Source organism: Centrocercus urophasianus, unplaced genomic scaffold (genome assembly GCF_019232065.1).
Source record: "Centrocercus urophasianus isolate 14NV4802_14NV808 unplaced genomic scaffold, USGS_Curo_1.0 seq_13, whole genome shotgun sequence".
NCBI classification, from domain to species: domain Eukaryota; kingdom Metazoa; phylum Chordata; class Aves; order Galliformes; family Phasianidae; genus Centrocercus; species Centrocercus urophasianus.
The window spans coordinates 36678205-36698250 of NW_024884475.1; the positions used below are offsets into that span (position 1 = coordinate 36678205).

Below are 20046 nucleotides of genomic sequence, written 5' to 3' on the forward strand. Positions count from 1 at the left end.
TGTGGTGATAATGCAATTGTGGGGATTAAAGAACCAGCCCACAGTAGGACCTCATCTGTGCCTGACTGCACACATGGGCGAAAAGAACTATCTCAAAATCATAAGCTCTGGATGCTTTGGACATGTAGGCTGAATGTGGTTTCATATCAACTCTGAACATTTTTGCTTTCTTGATGCACTGTTTATAACTTCAGTTACAAGCTTCAGTTATTGAAGCAATGCTCATATCCATGTAAAATCCCCACCCACATTGGTGGAAGTGGCTGATGTGCTGTGAAACACAAAGAAGTGGGATATACTGTTCAAATGAGGAACACCAATGGTTTCTACTGAGTAAAGGCAGTTCTTTTCTCAAGTTTTGTTCTATAAGAAAATAAGAGTATGTAATTTTTCTGCCTTCTGGAACTGATCTGTAATGACAGCTGAAGGTGTTGTTTCCTGTAGGTAGCTAGCAAAGAAAGCCATTTCAGAGCATGCAGTGAATTACACTGAGAAGTTTCTCTTTTCTGCTGATGACACAAACTGTAAACAGCTAAAAGTCTGTGGTTGGAGTAAAAAGATAAGCTACTGTTGTTACACCTGGAGGATGAGAAAAGTGATGAATACTACGCAGGCAGGGACATTTGCTTAACAGACGGGGCAGATTAGTCTTATTTTTCAGACGGTTGACTCTCCGTATTGCTTCATTTTGTTTTTGACTGGGATTGTATAAACTGTATCCTTGATCAAATTGCTTTACTATTTGTCGGCTTTATATTTGTTCTCTGCCCTTAATTAGTAATTATGGTTAGTGTCTGAGTAAAATATTCACACTGCCACTTGATAGCGCACATTCTTCTTGAACACCTGCTGTCAAATGTATCATGTCTTTTCTTGTCAACTTGCACAATGCTCCAGGTCTTGAGCAAGACTGACATGACAGAGGGGTTGTATAGCTTCCTTATTTTTAGAAAGCTTGGTAGAATGTAAAGACTTTCTGTAGGGACTGAAAAGGAGAATGCAGCATTTTGCAGGGCCTAGTCTCCAATAATATCTAATAAAATTCTGTCTGCAGATGAGATTTTACATTAGTGGGTATACTGTAATCTAAGGAAGAAAACTACTCCACCCCAAGTGCAATTGTAGATGTTGTGTAATGAGAGCTGAGAATAATCTGCACAAGTCTTGGGAGAAGTACAAGGGTGGTGACCAACAAACAAGTCATCAAAGAGGGGAACTGGTTAGAGATGTTGGCATGTGCTGATGGTGGTGACAGATGTTGGCACAGGAGGAAGAAGGTGGGGAGGAGGAAGAGTGTGAGGAAAGGGGCTCTTGGCGAGAAAACAGCAGTATTGCTTGACTCAGGAGCCTGTGACTACAATACTCCAGCCTTGTGACATGGCGCATAAGTGTGTCCCCTGAAATGGCGAGGCAGTGTTGCCTGCTGAGTAAGCTCATGCCAGATGGAGGAGGAAGAAAAACCTTGCAGAGCAATAGTATTTAGATCTCCCCAGGACCATGGTTTTCAAGTGCACAATACTGACACAAATGTTTTCCCTGCCTCCCTTTTCTCCTTAGTACCTTCTAATCTTGCTTAATTAATCCATGGCTGCACAAAGGTTCCATCTGTCTGTTTAAAGAGCAACTTTCAAAGATCCTAAAATTCTAAGTGTTTCTTGACATATTGCAGTGGAATCTTGACCTCCCCTGGCACAAAGTAAGAATGAAAATTTCACACATGTTGAGCCTTGAAGTATAGCTGAAGCATCTTTATGGGAGCTGAATTCACTTCTGCAAGATGAAATATCATGGCTCCAGAAGATCCTTTCATTGTTGTTAACAAATTAACTTCCTTGGCCTATCTCTTACCCCCAATACTTTCCTTTCTTGCAATACATCTGTCCTGACATGTGTGCAAGAACACTGAAAGGATCTCACAAAAATTTACACAGCAGGAACATGACTTACTTCTAAATGCTTTACATATGTTTAAATACTCCAATGATGAAAGTAAAAAGATTTGCATTACTAAATTAGATTACAAAATATAAAGTACCTCTTATGTTCAGGAGTTCATGTAAGTAGGGACTATACCCATGGTTCATAAATAGCAATTGTTAATTCAAGTTGGGAGGATTTAATTACAAAGGAAACAGATTGTTCTATTATTTCCAGTTTTCTCATTTTCTTCTGTGGTCTAATCTCAATGGACTCCAAAGGCAGGATTAAACTTTTAGCTGTGTTTTTCAGGTTCTGTGTTATTAACAATAATAATAAGAAGAAGAAGAAAGTATATACTTGCCTTAAATTTAATATAAAAATCCGTTCCTGCTTGTGGAGATTGATTGCAGCAGAGAACATGCAGTAACATTAATTCTCCAGATGAACTTCTGTTACCTGCTGAACCTTCTTGCTCTCTCTTACACACCTAAGTATGCACTTTACTGTGCAGCTTATGCTTTGCTACGTACTTTACATTTTGCTATAAAATTTTTGTCAGCGTTCATGATGTTTCCTGGTATTACGTTTATGTTATGTATGCAGTTTTGTTGCAAGATCCAATCAAGAAAATTTTGATGAATGTAGATGTAACTGAAGAAGTATGTCAATAGGAAAGCTACTTTTTCCATCTTAGAGAAGGCTCATCAGCTGTGGGTGCTTCAAGCAGTGTTACAATTCTACATTGTTTGATGATGTAGTTGCTGAAATGGCCAAGCATTCTTTGAAAAAAGCTAACTATGTTGGGAAGAAAAAAAAAAAAAAAGGAAAAGAAGAAGAAAATTAGCAAAGCCCTAGGGTTAATTCTAGTTCATTCTTAACAGGAACCACAAATATTTTCCTGGCTTTGCATATTTAAGTTTTGCTTCCTGAAATAATTATCTTCATAATTGCACACAAAATACACATTTTTGAACCATTTATCTTTTCCAATGCTATATTTTGAAGTAATACTCTAATTAGTACAGAATTTAAGCATTTCTTTTTCAAAGGGCAGTAGTTTCTTCTTAATTAAAGTGTGTTTTTTTCTATTGATGATACTGTGTATTACATGATGATTATCTTACTTTCCTGAATGCTGTTGTTCCTCTGAAGAATACTGTGTATGTTTACTACTCATAACCCTTCAGTGTGTGGGCACTCAGACCCCTTTCATAACTGTTGTGGTAACAACAAAAAATTATATAAACTTGCAAAAGAAAGGCATAATGGCATGAAGTATTCTGGTTTCTACCAAAACCCCAATTACTTAATTTTGTGCCCTTCCTGGCCTACATAAATTATGCAACCCTCACATCTTTACATCAGTGAATTATGTAGCTCTGTGCACACATCAATTAATTTTGGCTGCATCAACTTCCCACCTTCTGTGTGCTCCTAGCCTCAAATCAGTTCTGCATCTCCCAGCCGCAAGCAGTTAATTTTGTACTCCCAGCAGCTCCTATCTGCCCGAACCTGCAGCCTCGTTTCAACTCTTCACCCTCCCCCAGCTGCCTCTCCTCGCACAGCCAAGTCTTGCTTCTCCTGCTGCTGCTGCTGCTCTTGCCAAACTTCTCCTCCTTCAGTTTGGCAGTGAGGGTCAATTCCAGGTGGCTTCATCTCCAACCCGTGATGGCTGGTGAGTCCCCAGGCTGCCATGCCCACCGCACCCTCTGAGCAGTGGAGCTGGGCTGGAGGTGACCTAGATGTGCTTTTTTCTCCCCATGAACATTTCTAGAGGGGAAGTTGCAAGCTTGAAGCTTTGTCTTCTGGGACAACCTGTAAAAGTCATAGCATGCTCTGAGCAACCATCTCCAAAAGCCTTCTTTACTTGTGCAAGTGAAATGGATCTGAGGAAGACGATTGTGTCAGCATCCATTAATGGCCTTGGTGATAATGGTGCTGCAGCTGTTGACACAAAATACCAGATCAAGCTTCTATAAGCAAACCAGGAAGAGCTCATTTTCCTTCAGAAGAAACTTCCAACAGTGCAAAAATATCAAAAATGATATCTTGTTCCTTTAGTGCTATGCTCTGTGTGCAGCTCGGTTCTGACTACCGAATTATTTTGACCAAGAAGTGTGAGAACACTGAGACAAAATCCTCAACATCTAGCGGAGGAGGCTAACAAGGTGTCTGCAGATGAAAATGGCCTTGGCTTGCCATTGCCCTCTGGTTGTCTTCACACTCACGGGCAACACAACAGCTCTGCAACCCATTTCTGGCCTCTACTCTTAGTTCCTCTGAAGCTTGCCAAAAGTCAAAGTGTTGGGACGCTTCGGTGTTGGCCTTCAGGGAAAAGTCCGGCTGTGCCCAGGGTCTTCCAGGGAAGCCAAGTTTGTCCATCTGGTTGACCTGCTGTGACCACTGGTAGAGACCAGTTCTCAGGTGAATCTGCTTTTCTCTTTGGAGGAGGGAATTTGGAACTCCTCACAAGTGAAGTTAACAGAGTATTTTCTCTCCTCTCTTTTTTGTCTGTTTACTTAACGAGGAAGCACTACAGAGACTGACTTGCGCTTTGTTTTGTAGGATTCCAGCACATCTGGTTATCTTGGATAACATTCCTATGCTTGACTGTAGCAAGAGGCGTGTTTTAATCTTGAGCTTCCAACTAAGACTATATATATGATATACAAAGCATTTGGGACTGGAAGAAACTAAATTTTAAGTAATGTGGAGCAAAAAAATTCATTCATTCTTTGATATCTGCATTTGTGCTTTTCTAGAGTGGGTGCTGCATTATGTTAAGAGTCTGTCCCACCGCTGAAAACCTGTGGCTGTAGCGTTTGGTTGCGGCTGGTCAGGACCTTCTTTCTATCAAACGTTTTGCTGACCCTCTTGCACAACTGCCGTGATTATTTATTAGTAGGATCTAAGATGTCTCTAGAAAATGTTCTAATTATCTAGGCTTCCTGATTAAACCTGCATTGATTTAAAAGAGATGCACCATTTTACTCTTGTGAGCACTTTGTGTTTCTTCTAAATAGCAGTTATCTATGGGCATTTTCTTAACAGCATGCAGAATGCAATTGCAGTGTAATTCCTCTTCCTCCAAGCCTAGTCTTGAAACATGCAAATTTCTCTTCCAGGTGTGTTCTCAACATCTTGATACACACATGGTTTAGACCCCAAATTGCACACTAGTTTTGTTATCACTGGTGTGTTGAGTTCTTGGTGAATATACCGAGAGTGCTGGGGCAAGTAGCACAGTCTGATAAGGAAGTACTGGTGGACAGCTTGCTTCTTGCTCTCCTTTGTTGGGATCCAGCATTGGCCGCTGATAGAGACAGAGTATGGGGCTAGATGTGGGCCTTAAGTCTTCCCTTGCTATGTCCTTAGCTAGGCCAATGAAACACACGGCAGTGCCATGTGCTTTCTACTGAACATTTTCATGTTCTGTTTTAAAAATAACAAGACATCTCTTAACATTCAGGATACGTTTTTCCATTCTGAAGCACCACAACAGTCTTTTTAAAGAAACTCTAGGAAGGGTGTTAACTTGATCAATGCTGCGCAGGAAGAAAAGTTCTTTCCTACTATTTTTTTCAGCATGACTTTCACTGACATGATCAGGCTGGGAAAAGACTTATTGGCTGACAGCCCAGGACAGCCATGCTGTATCTCCAGTCATCTGAAACTTGAACTACTCTGCCCAAGGGAGAATCATAACATAAAAACAATTTAGGTTACATGCTGAATCTTATAAACATTGCCTAGTTTTTAAAAAATAGTTTTTAAATACTATTTAGGTGCATGTGCTCTGCACTTTTTTTTTCCCCTCAAATGTCAAGTCAGGCTGGGAGAGTTTTAATTTTTATTTTTTAGGTTTTTTTACAGTAAATGGTTTTAATTTAAAAAAATCTTACAGATTTGTAAAAATACAGGGAAATAAGTTTCCTCTCATCTCATTTATCTAAGGATTTGGCTTCTCCTGCGTATCAGACATAATCGTTTTATTCATAGATAGTATTTACTTATTGACCCAGTCCAGAAACCATGGAATGATAGAAAGCTTGGCTGAAGAGGACTTCCAGAGGCCTTGCAGTCCCCACCCATGAGGTGCAGGACTGTCACTAGCACTAGATTGAGGAGGGCTTGGCTTCATCGTGCCGAGCCTCAAGGATAGAGTTTTCACAGCCTCATCACTGACCTGTCCCAGGGATGAACTCCCCAGACAACCCTCCAGCTGCTTTTTGTGGCACTGGTTCCCTGTACTTGTATGACGCTGCAGAACTGGAGCCTGGCCTTGTAACTAATCATTTGCTGAATTTTCAGCTGTTTTGTGGCACAGGAGAAACGTTCTTCCAACAGTCCAAAACTGATGCCAAAACTACATTATTTTTGCAGGTCTGTGGTTTTTTTCTCCTCCTTTTTAAAGGTGAACATCACTGTCTCTGTTTAGAATTACCTTATTGTGTGTGAAAAACGTGACTATGTTCTTGGTTAAGTGTGTGCAGTGCTAGTAATGTGGGATAAATAAATACGAATGCAGGATGCCAGCTTTACTTCAGCTTTCTTTTCCTCTGCTTCTCTTGACTGAAGATCTGAACTTAGGAAATGTCCATTGCCACCTGTCCTTTTGCCAAGCCCTAGCATTCCAGTACACCTTGCAACAAGCCTAGAATTATTATTTTAGGAAAATGACTTTAGTTCCTTCATGATGCCTTTTTTCCATCAACTGGTATTTCACAAGCTGAATAGCTTTACTGTCTTTTCAGTGACTGATATATTGCAGTGTGAGAGAGTAATCTCTCTAGCACATAGCGTAATTGTTCTTGTGCAGTTTCTTGCTTCTGCTGAAATTGGTTTTTGGGTTTTGTTGCTATTATTGTTTTTAATTGACTTACTGTTTTTACTTTCTTGATGTGATATGCTGTTCCTTGTACCACTTTCTGTGACATTTTCCTTGCAGGCTTTGCTGAGACCGGGAAGAATAGACAGAATTATCTATGTGCCTTTGCCAGATGCAGCCACTCGTGGGGAGATCTTCAAACTTCATTTTCGGTCCATGCCAGTCAGTGAGGAAATCTGCTTAGCAGAGCTTGTTCAGCACACCCACAAGTATTCAGGAGCAGAGGTAAAGCTTTTTGTATGGTAATAGCCACAGAGCCAATGCACAAAATGGTAGTTTTAAAATTGAAATCAAGCGTCATCCAGGTATCATTCCATGAGTCTTTTCAAAATGGTATGTGAGAGGATGGAGTCATAAAAAGAGACTGTTTGACTGAGTACATTATGATTTCTGTGTTTCTGTTCAGAAAACGGAATATCAGTGTTTTGGGTTTTCTTTAACCTTCAAGATCCCTATCAGAGTATTGCTGCCAGAGAAAGGGCCTCTTCCAGGATGAGCCTTAGTAAGGTCACGGGTGGCTTCGTTAGGATGTGCTGCCAGAATGAGCTCAAGGAAATGCAGGCAAGTGTCCCCAGCTGCCTAGGCATTTCAAACGGGTCTCCTCAGGGATATTTTGCATTTAGGATTGTGGTGAATGGCCTCAGATTGAAGGAGAGACACAATTGTCAGACAGCATAAGGGAATTGCAGGGTATTCACTGGTCACTTAAGGCTCATATTTTCCTATTCTGTATAATCAAGAGTTCACAGCAGCTCTTATAGCTCATTGCTGTTAGTCAGCTTCTGACAGTGTATGTCAGGCAATTATTTCCCGCCTGGGTTGGAGGAGAAAATAATTCAAATAGGCTGCCTGGCAATAATAGTTAGCATTATGGTCACCACTCTGCTCCCTGAGTATTATTCAAAGTAGTGTCTTATAGAAGAATATTTCATTATTTCCTCATTCTATGATTTTATGATAATTCAGAAATTCAAAGAATGTTATTTAGTTTGCCAATTCGATCTCTTAGAAGATATGAAATGCCACAGTTAAGGTTTCTGCCTTATTGTAGCCAGTCCTATTGTATGCATTATCATACCATCTCTAATTACTTAGTCACCTTCTACATTTTCCATAGCAGAGTGGAAAATGTGATTGCCTTAGTTCACCCCATCTTTCTGTGTGCTGTTTACAAATACAAGGAAATAAGCTGAACTTTTGTCTTGATCCGAAAGAAAAAATGACCAAAGTGTTTGCATGACTCCTGTAATGCTGATGGCTGTTCTCAACTGGCCACTAATTATTCTTTACTCCCAGGCAAGGCTTCTGCTCATTTAACGACTGCAGTGCTGGGGCATTTTACAGAGCTATATTGCCCACAAGCAACCTCTGGCTGGTGAGGGCACTGCTGAGAGTGCAGTGCAGAAGATGCCCTTCTCCAAGTCAAAGGCACTGGGGTCAGACCTCAGCATGTGCAGCTGTATGTGCAGCTCTAGCATCCAGACTAGCTTCAAGGCTTGTTCCAGGAGGCTCTGTAAGGGCAGAGACCAAAGTTAAATGCCCTGTGGCCTTCCTCCCCTGCAGTAAAGGACAAGCCATGCTCTGGCAATGAATTAATGACACAGTGAGTGAAGCTGTTTTGTATTGGACTTCTATTTGCAGTTGAAAGTGGGATTTCATTATAATAATTTAATAAAAGTAAAGAATTTCCTATTGTGGGCTAAAATATTGGTCTAGAGAGCTGTTGCAGCTATACTGCCTCAGTGTTGTGGATTGGTAACTTTACTGTATTTTTACCCTGATGTCAGTGATAAAAATTTTACTGCCCTGGAAAGATATATGTGCTTCTTGCCAAGTTATAAGCCTCCAAAAACATAAATATAAACATATCTTTGGTTGTGTATGGAAACTGTTTTCTTACCAGGCAACGACTGTAATGCTTGTATTTCAGAAATTCCAAGCATATGGGGATTTCCTTTGGATCTGGGTCAGCCGAGGCTCTAGTGGTGAATTCTTGTGCTTAGCTTAGATAATGAGTTGCAAATGTCTTGATGCTGGCTTTGTACAGAACCAAAAATAAGTTAATGGGTCATTGAATGCAACTGCAGACTAGTTGCAGGGGAAAAAAGCCTGCCTGTTTCTAATATGCATTTCTTATGAATTTTGTAGTTTGGCATCCTTCAAAGAATTGTAATAATTGAGATGTAAAGAGTAAACATGGAAAAATCCTCAGTCAGTGTTCCTTGGAAAAATATATAAAAAGTCTTGACAGTTGGCACGCACAGAGGCCAGTTTCATTAAAGCCTTTTCTTCCTAGTGTCTTCAGCTTCCCAGCTTTACAAATAGTTTCCGCTGTTGAATGGCAAGTTCTCATTCCACTGTTATACCCTTTGTTTAGAAAAAGAAATGGAAAATGCTTGGTTTTGTGACTAGAGGGTGCTGTATAGATGGGGGTTTCATGTAAAGATACCTTGAACCATCCTACGATGAAATGAATAGTTCAGTACACATAGTTCAGCACGTGCATTTTTTTGCGTGTCAGCCCTTATGACCAGTTATCTCCATTCATCTGCTGGACATACATTCATCTTACTGAGTATGTTAAAGGTCCATCCAGTAGGAAAATAGGGTGTTTACTTCCCACTGTTTCATTTGAGAGAAGATAGAAGATAATTTATGACGATGAACTAGAATTTCCTTCTCTCATGTGCAAGTGAAGTTTCATGTAAATATCAATGTAGTTAGCTTTTAATGTAGCAATTAAATAGGTAAAGCAAAGCCTCTGCTTTTTAGGAATATTTGACATTTAGTTTGATCTTTAATTCCTGGCCCTTCTGCACTGCATGGTGATACCTTCACAGCTCTGCTCTACAGTGCTGCTTTAGGCTTTTCTTCATGGATACCCGAATGTCTGTAAATCAGGACAGTGAGAGAGAGTTTTTAGACATTTCTGAATTGCAGTGTTTGGCCTTGGAGCCAATACCAACACTAAGAAAAATACTCTCTATCCTTTAAGGCAGCTTATTTGGCTGCATCCTTAGCTTTTCCTTTTCCCCTGACTGCCTCAACCTCTGGCTAGCACTGTGGGAGCCACGCACAGGGCAGCTAGCTACAAGGATAGGTCTGCTGTAATAAGTAATAAAAAGTAGTAAGTAATAAAACTGGTTAGAGTAACAAATGCCTTGTAACATCGAATCTCTTAAAAATTTAATTCTTCTTTTATCTTACTGCATTTTATTTTGAGCAAAATTGCCCCTTTATAGAACTGAAGATAATTTGTAATGGCTTTGGAGATGTCTTCACTCAGAGATTGTTCAATCTGGGCATAGTTTTTTCCAGAGCATTTTCACTGCCATTCTTCATGTGGAGAAATTTTATCTGTTCGGTATGTCACCATGTTTCTATGAAGTGTGATTAGTTAAAGATCCAAGCACAGAAGTGTTATGTTTTAAATTGCAAATAATGTGAGATCTTTCGATCTCATTTGTTTTCTTTCCTGACATCACTACAGCCAGCTTGCATTATGGAAGATTGGCCATCAAAGAACTCAGAGGTTCACCTTTTTCATTTGAAGTTCAGATTAGGTTTATCATACTTGTTGGCTTGAGATCTGTAGTCTCAATCTGTCTCAAAGACGTATGAGGAATGGCTGAGGGAGCTGAGGTTGCTAGTCTGGGAAGGAGGAGGCTCAGGGAAGAGCTCATCACTCTGCAACCACCTGAAAGGAAATTGCAGCAAAGTGTGTGCCAGTCTGTTTTTTTTTTCCAAGTGACAAGTGATAGGATGTGAGACAATGGCTTCATGCTGTGCCAAAGGAGGCTTAGGTTGGGTATCAGGAAGAATTTCTTCATGGGGAGGGTGGTCAGGCAATGGAATTGTACTGCCCAGGGAGGTGGTGGAGTCCCCATCTCTGGCGGTATTTAAGAGATGTTGGGACATGATTTAGTGGTGGACTTGTAGTGTTAGGCAATAGTTGAACTTGGTGGTCTTAGGAGTCTTTCCCAGCCTGAATGATTCTATGATTCTAAAACCCTTTGTAGTGCAAGTAAGAGCAAAATTATGTGGACAGTGTCTGATTAGGAAATTGTTTACCCTGGAACTTTTTAATTATACATTGTTCCAGAAATGAGAGGTTGTAGCTGTCACACCTGTTCACCTGGGGAAAGGACAGTAACCTTTATAAAGCAAAGGCCGATATCTCTGTTAGACTTCTGTTGTTAAATAAATAAAGTATCATTTGCCTTTAAAAATTAAATGGAGGGAATGTACCTTACTTCAGATCTCTGAAGTTTTCTTTGTGAAAAGGAATGAGCAAGGGACTAAGACCACCATAGAAAGTTTCACCACTACAGAGATATTATATTCTAGAAGTTGATGATCTTAAAAGGAAAATAAACCTGGTAGAGTGAAGGACCTTCTTTAATTGTTTGAACCCCAGCTATGTTACAGTTTTGTCACAGTTCAGAAGGCAATAACAAAGAGGGAGGTTTTAGGTAGAAGCTGAAACCAAATATTCACTTGTTTTGAGTTTAAAGTTATTTAGAAATAATAAAACAAATCAAATATTCTTGATTAGGGTACATAGGTGTTCTTATAAAGATAAGCTGATGAGACTGACTCTTAAAATCAGGTCATGGTGAAAGCAGAGTCTGACATTGTTTCTATAGCATTATCAGTTTCCATGCTTACAGGAAACAATAGTAAAGTGGGAATCTGGGAACCTGTAAATCTTTCACTGGTTTTTAGTCAGAGCAGAGTAGTTAATGTAAAAAATATCTTTCTCACTTTGCAATAACTCTCGATGGGAACACAATGGAGGAAAAAAAAAGAAAAAAAAATCTGATGAAGGTTTGCTGTGGCTCAAATGAGTGCATATTTGATGCCAAAAAAAGTGTATTTGCAGCAGCAGCACACTAGCTCTAATCAGCTGAAGCCATTGCCTATTAAAATATTTATTTCAAAACATGCATGTACTTGTTTACCAGATGCAGACATACTAAAACTAGAAACTTAAAAAGAAACCAAACACCTCAAACAACCAAACCAGTGCTCCTTTCTTTCTCTTATAAGAAGTCACTAACTACAAAAGAAATGAGGATATATTTCATCATAGGCATACAGAAATGTAAACAGTATTTTAAAAGAGTGAGAAAAAACAGTTATTAAAGTACATCTACAATAAGCACAAGAGAGGGCTTAGATATAAAGAAAACAAGGCATCAGACAAATTAGCATATGTTATCTTCTTCATATGTAGTTTTACATGAAGCAAAAGATCTTCCAAACTTCAGAGAAAGACTTTCTAACATTTTTAAACATCAATGTATCCACTGATCCATTGTGTAGCAGCCTATATATTCAGACTTTAGGGAATTAAGACAATTTAAAAAAAAAAATTAAAATTAAATATAATAGAGAAGAGTTTCTGTGACTCTGGAAATCATGTCCTGGCTAAAGCTCATGGTTTTCATTTTTTAAGCATGAATGTGGTTTTATTCTTTTCTGCTTAGTTATACTACATGCGGAGCATGTTCAATTCCCATTCAATTCATCAGTTGTTGAAGGTGCTCAACATGTTGTGCCGTGGGACTGAGCCTCAGGTTTTGAACTTGTAAGATACCACACACACACACACACAAAAAGCTTGTGTCTCATCGGAAATATGTGGTTTGAAAATGTGCTTTGTTAGTTAAATTATCTGTGCTGAATTAGCTCTGGCTTGACTCTGCTAGACAGCCTTTCCATATGAAGGAGTCCTGCTTTGCTCTGCACCAAAATATAACATTATCCTATATGACAAGGGATGCCATCACACTGAAATATACAGCAAGATTAAGACCTCAGATGAACCTCTGAGGTTTCTCTTGGATTGATGCATAAGTTCTATTAATTCATGTCAGTCATTGAAAAGTGAACATTTTTGTGTGGGTGGGTGTGGAAAAGAGACTCAGCCTTCATCCAATATGGGTAATACAGGATCACCACCTTCCTACACATGTTTATCAGCACCAAGGATGTGTTTGGCACAGGTGGCTGGAAGGTGAGGAAATACCTGGCATTCAAGATGTTTTCTGAATGTCAGTGCTTGGGATAAATGAGATGAATCACTTGAAAGGAAATAACTAACTACACAGGACTTCCCATGGGATTTTGCTTACTGCCGGTCTCGCAAGAACCTCGTACGTGCAGAATGTGCTTGGACAGACTGAAAACCAGGGCAGTTTGAGTGCCTGGGTAATCACTCATCAGCCCGAGAGTGTCGTGGCATTGTGCCGTGCCTCCCCAATCTCCTTTTCAGCTGCTTTAGAAGGATCTGGTTCCGTTCCTGTGTTTTTCCGAGTTGGGGCTGGGGACGGTAGCATTGAGCGGGTTGATTCTCATCATGTCTTGTCTCAGCCAGGACCCAAAAAAGAACTGCATTCATCCTGCATGCATTCATCCCACCAGTATATAAAACAGGGCTGACAATTAGTGTGTTTATGTAAAACATAAGGCTTGATATACAGAGGAGTGTTTGCACTGAAATTTATGCATGGCTTGCTCATCTGGGGAAGAACATTTTATCCTTTAGTGAGATAATGATTTGCTAATAGTTTAATCAAGCAGATGAGATTTAATGCATCTGGCTGAAGGGACAGTAGCATTTCCGAAAAGGTCAGCCCCATTAGCAGCTCAGGAGGGTACCGTCAGCACTGCTTCCTAAACAACCCAAAGAGCTGCAGTCCTTAAAGAAATCTGGGGAGAATGCCACAGGGAATTTGAATGAGCCCCCAAGTGTGTCCCAAACAGCATTTAGGTATAAAATTTATCCAGCTTCTCAAACCTGAAAATTTGGATTCTGTGAATGATGGACTGCCTGGGGTTCAGGGAAATTAGGGCTAATTTCAGTATGTCTTTTCCTCCTTTGTCACTTGTGTCTTCATTAATTATTTTAATGGCATTGTCTGCCTGGGTTTTGTACACGGATACTCGTACCCTCACCATGCCCCCGCAGGGCTGGTTCATGCTGCATGCCTGTCTGGAGAGAGAACCAGCAACATGAGCATTAACCATGCAAGAAGCAAACAGTACTCTGCTGACGGTGCTGCTTGTTTCTGATGAACTTATATGAAACCATAAGGAGCAAAGTTTCACCAGAATGGCCAGGGCTGCAGGACAGAGCCGCTGCTGAGCTGTGGCTTGCAGAGGACAATATGCTGCCATCACTGCAGGGGCTGCTCAGCCGTCACTGCAGCAAGGCCTCGTAAAGAGGGTTCTTGACTGATACTCTGTCAGCCAGCTTCCCTTGCCCTCTGCTCTTGCTTGTGACTCTGCTGCTTTCTTGTCCTGGTTTTGGCTGTAATTCCTTGTAATGGAAAAACATGTTGGTCTTTAAAAGCAGATGGGAATTCATTCCTGAAGGAAAAAATATGCCTCTTTAGGCTATTGCTATTGTTTTCTTTTAATTTTATTTTTTGCTTGTGAGTTATTTGTAGCAACAACTAATTTAATTCATTCTTCTTTTTTTTTTTTCCTTTTTTTTTTTTCCCCAATCTGAAAGGGAGGATTATTCATCAGTGGTTTATATCACACATTTTCCATATGCCAGTAATCACAAATGTAGGTATTTAATGTTGAGAGTTAAAGCAGCATTTGCTATCATCAGGAAGGAACTGAAAGTGTCGATTGCTTTCTGCTTTTTGAAGTGCTTTCATTTACATAATATAAAGGCTCAAATCAGTGCAGAGTGATAGGCTTTGCCTTTATGGGAAAAAAAGAAAAGAAAAAAATTCAACATGTTTTTCCCAGTGACCTCTTTTTTCTGATTTAAGCCTGTAGTGATGGCAACTTGGTCTTGTAAGGTATGTATTATAGGGAATGTAGTTAGAAGTTTGCTGCTTTGAGTTTGACTCAGTTCAAGCACTGAAGTATAAGATAAGGTGTAAAAATCAGAGAAAGTCATCAATAAGACTTTGCATTTCATAGAGAATGAAATCTTGATCCTTGACTCTTGTACCCCTACTGCAAGACCAGGTCCTCAATGTATATAAATTGTTGTGAACACTGATTATGACAAAGTACGTTAGCGAAAGAACCGTCCAAAGTTTTCGGTAGGTTTTCAGTGAAAACACTGGTTTGTAGCCACATTTTTCATAAACAAGGGAGAAAAAAGTAAATGTTCTTGCATCTCCTGCTGTTTCCCGTGTCCTGAGATTAAAGCGTGTCTGACTGGCTTAAATGCCTGTTATGATTTCTTTTAATAGTATGCAGTGTCTGACTGTGAGACCTCGGTGCTCAGTCTGGCTTTTTCCACACTTATATACATTTTTCTCTTTGGACACGGTAAGGATTTTAAGGGGCTTTCCCTTGAAGGTAGCACTGAGGCATGATCTCAGGCATCAGGTTGGCCAGGAGAGCTGCAGAGGGTTCCCTGCCTCCCTACTGAAATTGCCTCATCAGTCTTAACAGAATCCGTCCTCCATAAGTAAGCATAGTACTTGGACAGTAAGATCCCCAAGAGTTCTGATTATTATCTTAGTTGGCATTAGGAATATTTAAATGCAGTACCTGAAGGCTAACTCAGATGGGATGTTTATAACCTATGAAAATGTACAGAGGAACACCTTGTACTGACCTACTTGTATTTCCAGTGTTGTGCCAGCTAAATTGCCGTCAAGGTGGAAGAAATGTTAATGAATGGCAGAGGAATAATAGAGCCTGGGAATAAAAGCTTATTAATCTAGCTGAGCATTGTTCCTGTGAATGAAGAATGTGTGTTTTAATAACAATGCTAACTGTTTACACTTCACTGAGCCACAAAGATTGGAGAGGTGTGTGTGAATTGAAATATTTGAATATATAGTGGTATCTTTGTGTACATATGAAATAGGATGTTTGCCTTTTGCAGCCATTGGTGAAGTAATTGTTTCTTGTGAACACTTGGAACCTAGTAATAAACAATTAATAGAAACATATCTAATAAAATCACTGTCTGCTGTTAGACAGTAAGTATCTTAAACATTGGGTATACTGAGCTTTAAACATAAAAGGTATCATTATTAAGCTTCATTTGTATAGAACATGCACCGACTATTCTGCATCCAATCCTTTCTCATGGCATGGAAACAAAATTTCATTTTAATTAAGTAGACATTGAGCTTATTTTGGGAGGGATGGCCACTAACAATATAGTGATTGGAGAGCTTGATTGTTCTTATTTAGCATTGTAACTGTGATATTCTTTAGTATTTCTCATCCAAAAAAAAAAAAAAAAAAGGATATCCATCACAATCTTACATACTTGCTATCATCCTTTCTTTCAAAGGAGTTTGGATTATGCATACTTTTATTTTTCTGAGTGAGTTTTTTTGTAGGGAGATATCAGGCTTTTCTTCTTTAACCACAAACGGTAATGATAACCTTGTTAGAATTGCAGACTCTTTGGGGAGATGTAGCTGTGCAGCAGGAGCTCTAGAACAGGTTGAGAAGCTGATGAGGATTAAGATGGTGTGGAAGGTGGAAAGGTATTTGCAACCTTACTGACATTGTCAGACAGAGATTTGCACTTATGTCATATACTTTCTGTTTTGAATGCGCTCCTGAACACTGGGTTTTCTTGTGAATGAGAGTTGCAGTCCTGTTGAGGAATGCACTTTAAGGGGAGCTATCCGTGGCTCACTTTGTGTTTTTTACTTGGATTCTACCGAAGATTGTGCATTTGCACCAAACTTGAGTCTTATCCTTCAAACACTGCCTGGAGTAGAAGCTGTCAGGCAATTTCTGAAACACTGATGGCTGTATGCTCTAGTCTAGCTCTGATTTTTGTATTTCAAGAATTGGAAGTTGCTATTTCCAATTTATCTTTTATGGTTCCCCTAAAATACATATGAAAATACCTAAGGCTTTCCACTGCCTTTGGCAAAAAGATTAAATGGTTATTGGCAGATGGAAACAGCATGGTAATAGCTGTGCAGCAAATTATTAGCTATGGTAGGAGCAATTCTGTGGAACATTTTGCTTTTTAATTAAACTGCTTCTAACTGTTACCACGTTCTTAGCCTAAGCTTTTTGTGTCCTGGCTTTGAGTATCAAAGACATCAAGGAGCCTCAGGTGGAAAACAACTCAGACTTTCTCTGACACTGAGTGTGTAGAAGAGAGCCATGGGAGCTGGGCTGTCCACTTGCAATGGAAGAAAACAGAGCGAAACTGCAGATGGCTGTGCTAGTTAATTGGTCTTGACATCCCCATTGTAAGGGAAGAGAACTAAGAGTATTTTGCTCTATTTAAAAGGGCTCCTTTGGATTTGTTTGATTTTCTTTTTTGAAGAAGCGGGTGTTATTATTTGAGGGTAATTGTCATCAAACAGAGATTAGCTTCACACTTCACTTGCAATAATAAATTTGTTATAAAACTAAATGATAACTATTTTACTTACATTGCATAGTGAAGCATTGCATTGGGTGGAAGGGAGCGGGAAAGTAGCAATCTGTCTTCTGTTTTGTCCTGTATGTTTTTGTCTTTCTTTGCTTTATGCTGGGATAAATCAGCTTTGTCTTTTTGCGGAACTGTTCCCAGTGAGCTCCTGTTTGATGAGAAACTGATGAAGAAGGGGGAAAAAATGATGTACACAGCACCTAGGCTGCCAGTATTTGCTGTGCATGTTTCCAAGTAAGTCTGTGTCAAGAGAACCTGATTTCTCTCCAGCAGCCGCTGTCGCATGCAAGGACTGGTTTTCTTTGCTCAGCCGAGGAGGAAGGACCAAACAGAAGCAGCCAGGAGGCAGATTGTGGGAGATTTTTCTCATAACAGTCACAAAGCATTTTCATGGAGTCATAGAATAATTAAAGTTGGAAAAAAAACGAGGATTATGTAGTCCAACCATCAATCCATCTACAGCATGCCCACTAACCATGTCCTTCAGTGCAAAATCTACGTGTTTCACGGGACAGCAGGGACAGTGACTCACTCTATCACCTCTGAGGTAGCTTGTTCTGTTTTGCAGAGGTGAAATTGCCTACCCAGCAATTTGTGCCAATGCCCAGAGCACATGGGAGCGAGCCTCGCTCTATAGGTTTGGGGTTCACAGTGTGCACTACATGTTCAGCATTGGCACGCTGCCACAGGAAGGGAAATAATAAAAAACACAAACCTGTGTTCTGCTTGCGTTCGTGGTTACTTCTGCTTTCGCAGATGTGACTGTTTACATGCAGAAAGGTGTTTTGAAGAATCCCCTTGCTGGGGGAGCATGTAACTTGTCTGTGGCCCATCACATACTCAGATTGCTCTCTGATATTGCAGGATATTGGGATATTGCCATTCCTGTGATCACTTTTGCTTATTTACGTGTTGTATGATCTGGGTGGAAGAACAAACCACACTCATTTATTGGCAAGACAGAATTTGCAGGCAAAAAATGTATTCACTAATTTAGCATAAACAAGAGAGCAAAACTTTTCCTGATTTTGACTTTTCTAGAATAAGGCCTGAGGGATTCACAAGAGCTGGCAGTCCTAATATTCAAACAGTAAGCACTCCTCATAATAAGGTGTCAGTTCTCTTCCGAAGAAAGTGCTGCTATGATTATGATCCAAAATGGAATATAACCAGAATGTTCAAAACTGAAAGTTTATTCCTCATTTTTGATGTCCACTGTTACTAAATATGGTGTTACTTAGGTTATTTAAAATAACAGTCTGAAACTACTGATTTCTTTATTTGGAAAAAAAAAAAAAATCGGTGTTTTGCATTCATTAACACTTGTTTATTAGTAATTATATTTATGTAAGACTAGTGAAAAAAAAAGAAGGCCTCCCCCCAAACAAGCACAGAATCAGTTTATCTTTTGCAAATGCTTGGAAGCTGGAGGAAGAAAATGAACTTGAGAATTTAGACGCTGTCTTACCCTAGGCTAATTGTTTACTATTAAAAAGAAAGCTTGCATGCAGGAGGGAGTGTTATGTTTTGGACTTACTTCCTTGTAACTCATAAATCTTGACTGTGTAAATGTTCAGTCATTAATTAAGGGTTTCAAATTAATCTGTTTCCTGACTGGACTTGGCTGGTTTTGCATAGCGTAGTGCTATTGCCCAACCTCACAGTTGAGGAGTGCTTTCAGATGTGTGATATGGAAGCATGATGTTTATTGCGGAGAGTTAATGAACAGCGAGCGTGGTGCTGGGAGGGGCATTTCATTACATACACTGACAGGAAACAACCAGGTTGTATCAGAATGCTTATGACTACTTTAATTACTTCCCTTACTTCAAACAATAGCAAATGATGGCTATTATGTATTGATAAACATTAGCGCTATCAGGATAATATACTCAGCCCAAATCTCTCGTAAGTGATGGAAAAATTCAACTTTTGCTAGAAGCTTTAAAAAATTGTTCATATTATCACTAGGACATTTTCATTTCATTCAGTTGAGCTGCTCACATAATAACTGTTCATTTGGGTTTTGCGTCTTACTTGCATTATCCTTATTGTGTGTATATATTTGTGTCTCTTTCCCTACTTACGAAGGCATAGTAGGGTCTTTAATCACATATTTAATTATTTCACTAAGACTACGGATTTTCCAGAACTACACCTTTGGATGGCAACAGGCAGTGCATTACATATTGTGCTATAAATGCCTTAGTACTTGATTGTACACAGCTCTATCTTTGCACTGTTGGAAGTGAGTCTACTAGCCCTTCCTCTTTACTGAACATCCCTTAGCTCGGTCAGTGAATTTACTGTTAAAGAGGAAGGAGAAAAAGCTACAAACTGCTCATCCAGCCAGGTCATGTTGGAGGCGTGCTGCATTTTGAGGCTATTTCAAACCCAAAAATGTTTTCATTATATGTGTTCCAGCCGACTGTATATTTACTGCAGCAGTCAGCTTCCTTCAATTCTGCATGTGCGACAGATTTCATAAATAGCTTGTCAGGTTTCTGTTCCAAGCTGTCTGGTTTGTACATGAAGCATAGAGAAGAAGGAATTAATCACAAACATGAACAAAAAAAATCTCTAGTTAGCTATTTGAAGCCTTAATGTTCCATTTGTGACAGCATTTTGCTGCTGTTCTTGGTCATGGAAGTGCACAGGGGTGCCACAGCCCTCCAAAATGTACTCTTCCACCAAGGAACTGATGTATCCTCTTGCATACCTGCATTACTTTTATGTATGTGTTGCACTAGGGAAGAGATTTGCTGCATAATTGCTAACTGCTAATTAAAAATCGGTCTGACCCAGTTTCAAGTTTTGAGAGGGTTTCAGGTCTGCATTTAACTCT

General features: G+C 39.6%; 1 protein-coding gene across 1 annotated transcript in view; it reads left to right on the forward strand.

The window, feature by feature from the left end:
* Positions 1-20046, forward strand: part of SPATA5 (spermatogenesis associated 5) — a gene marked incomplete at its 5' end in the record, with an annotated part of 180366 nt that overhangs the window by 137827 nt on the left and 22493 nt on the right. The window contains one exon of the mRNA XM_042812455.1: positions 6869-7033. Coding sequence (XP_042668389.1) covers positions 6869-7033 — 165 coding nt within the window. The remainder of the gene's footprint in view (positions 1-6868; positions 7034-20046) is intronic.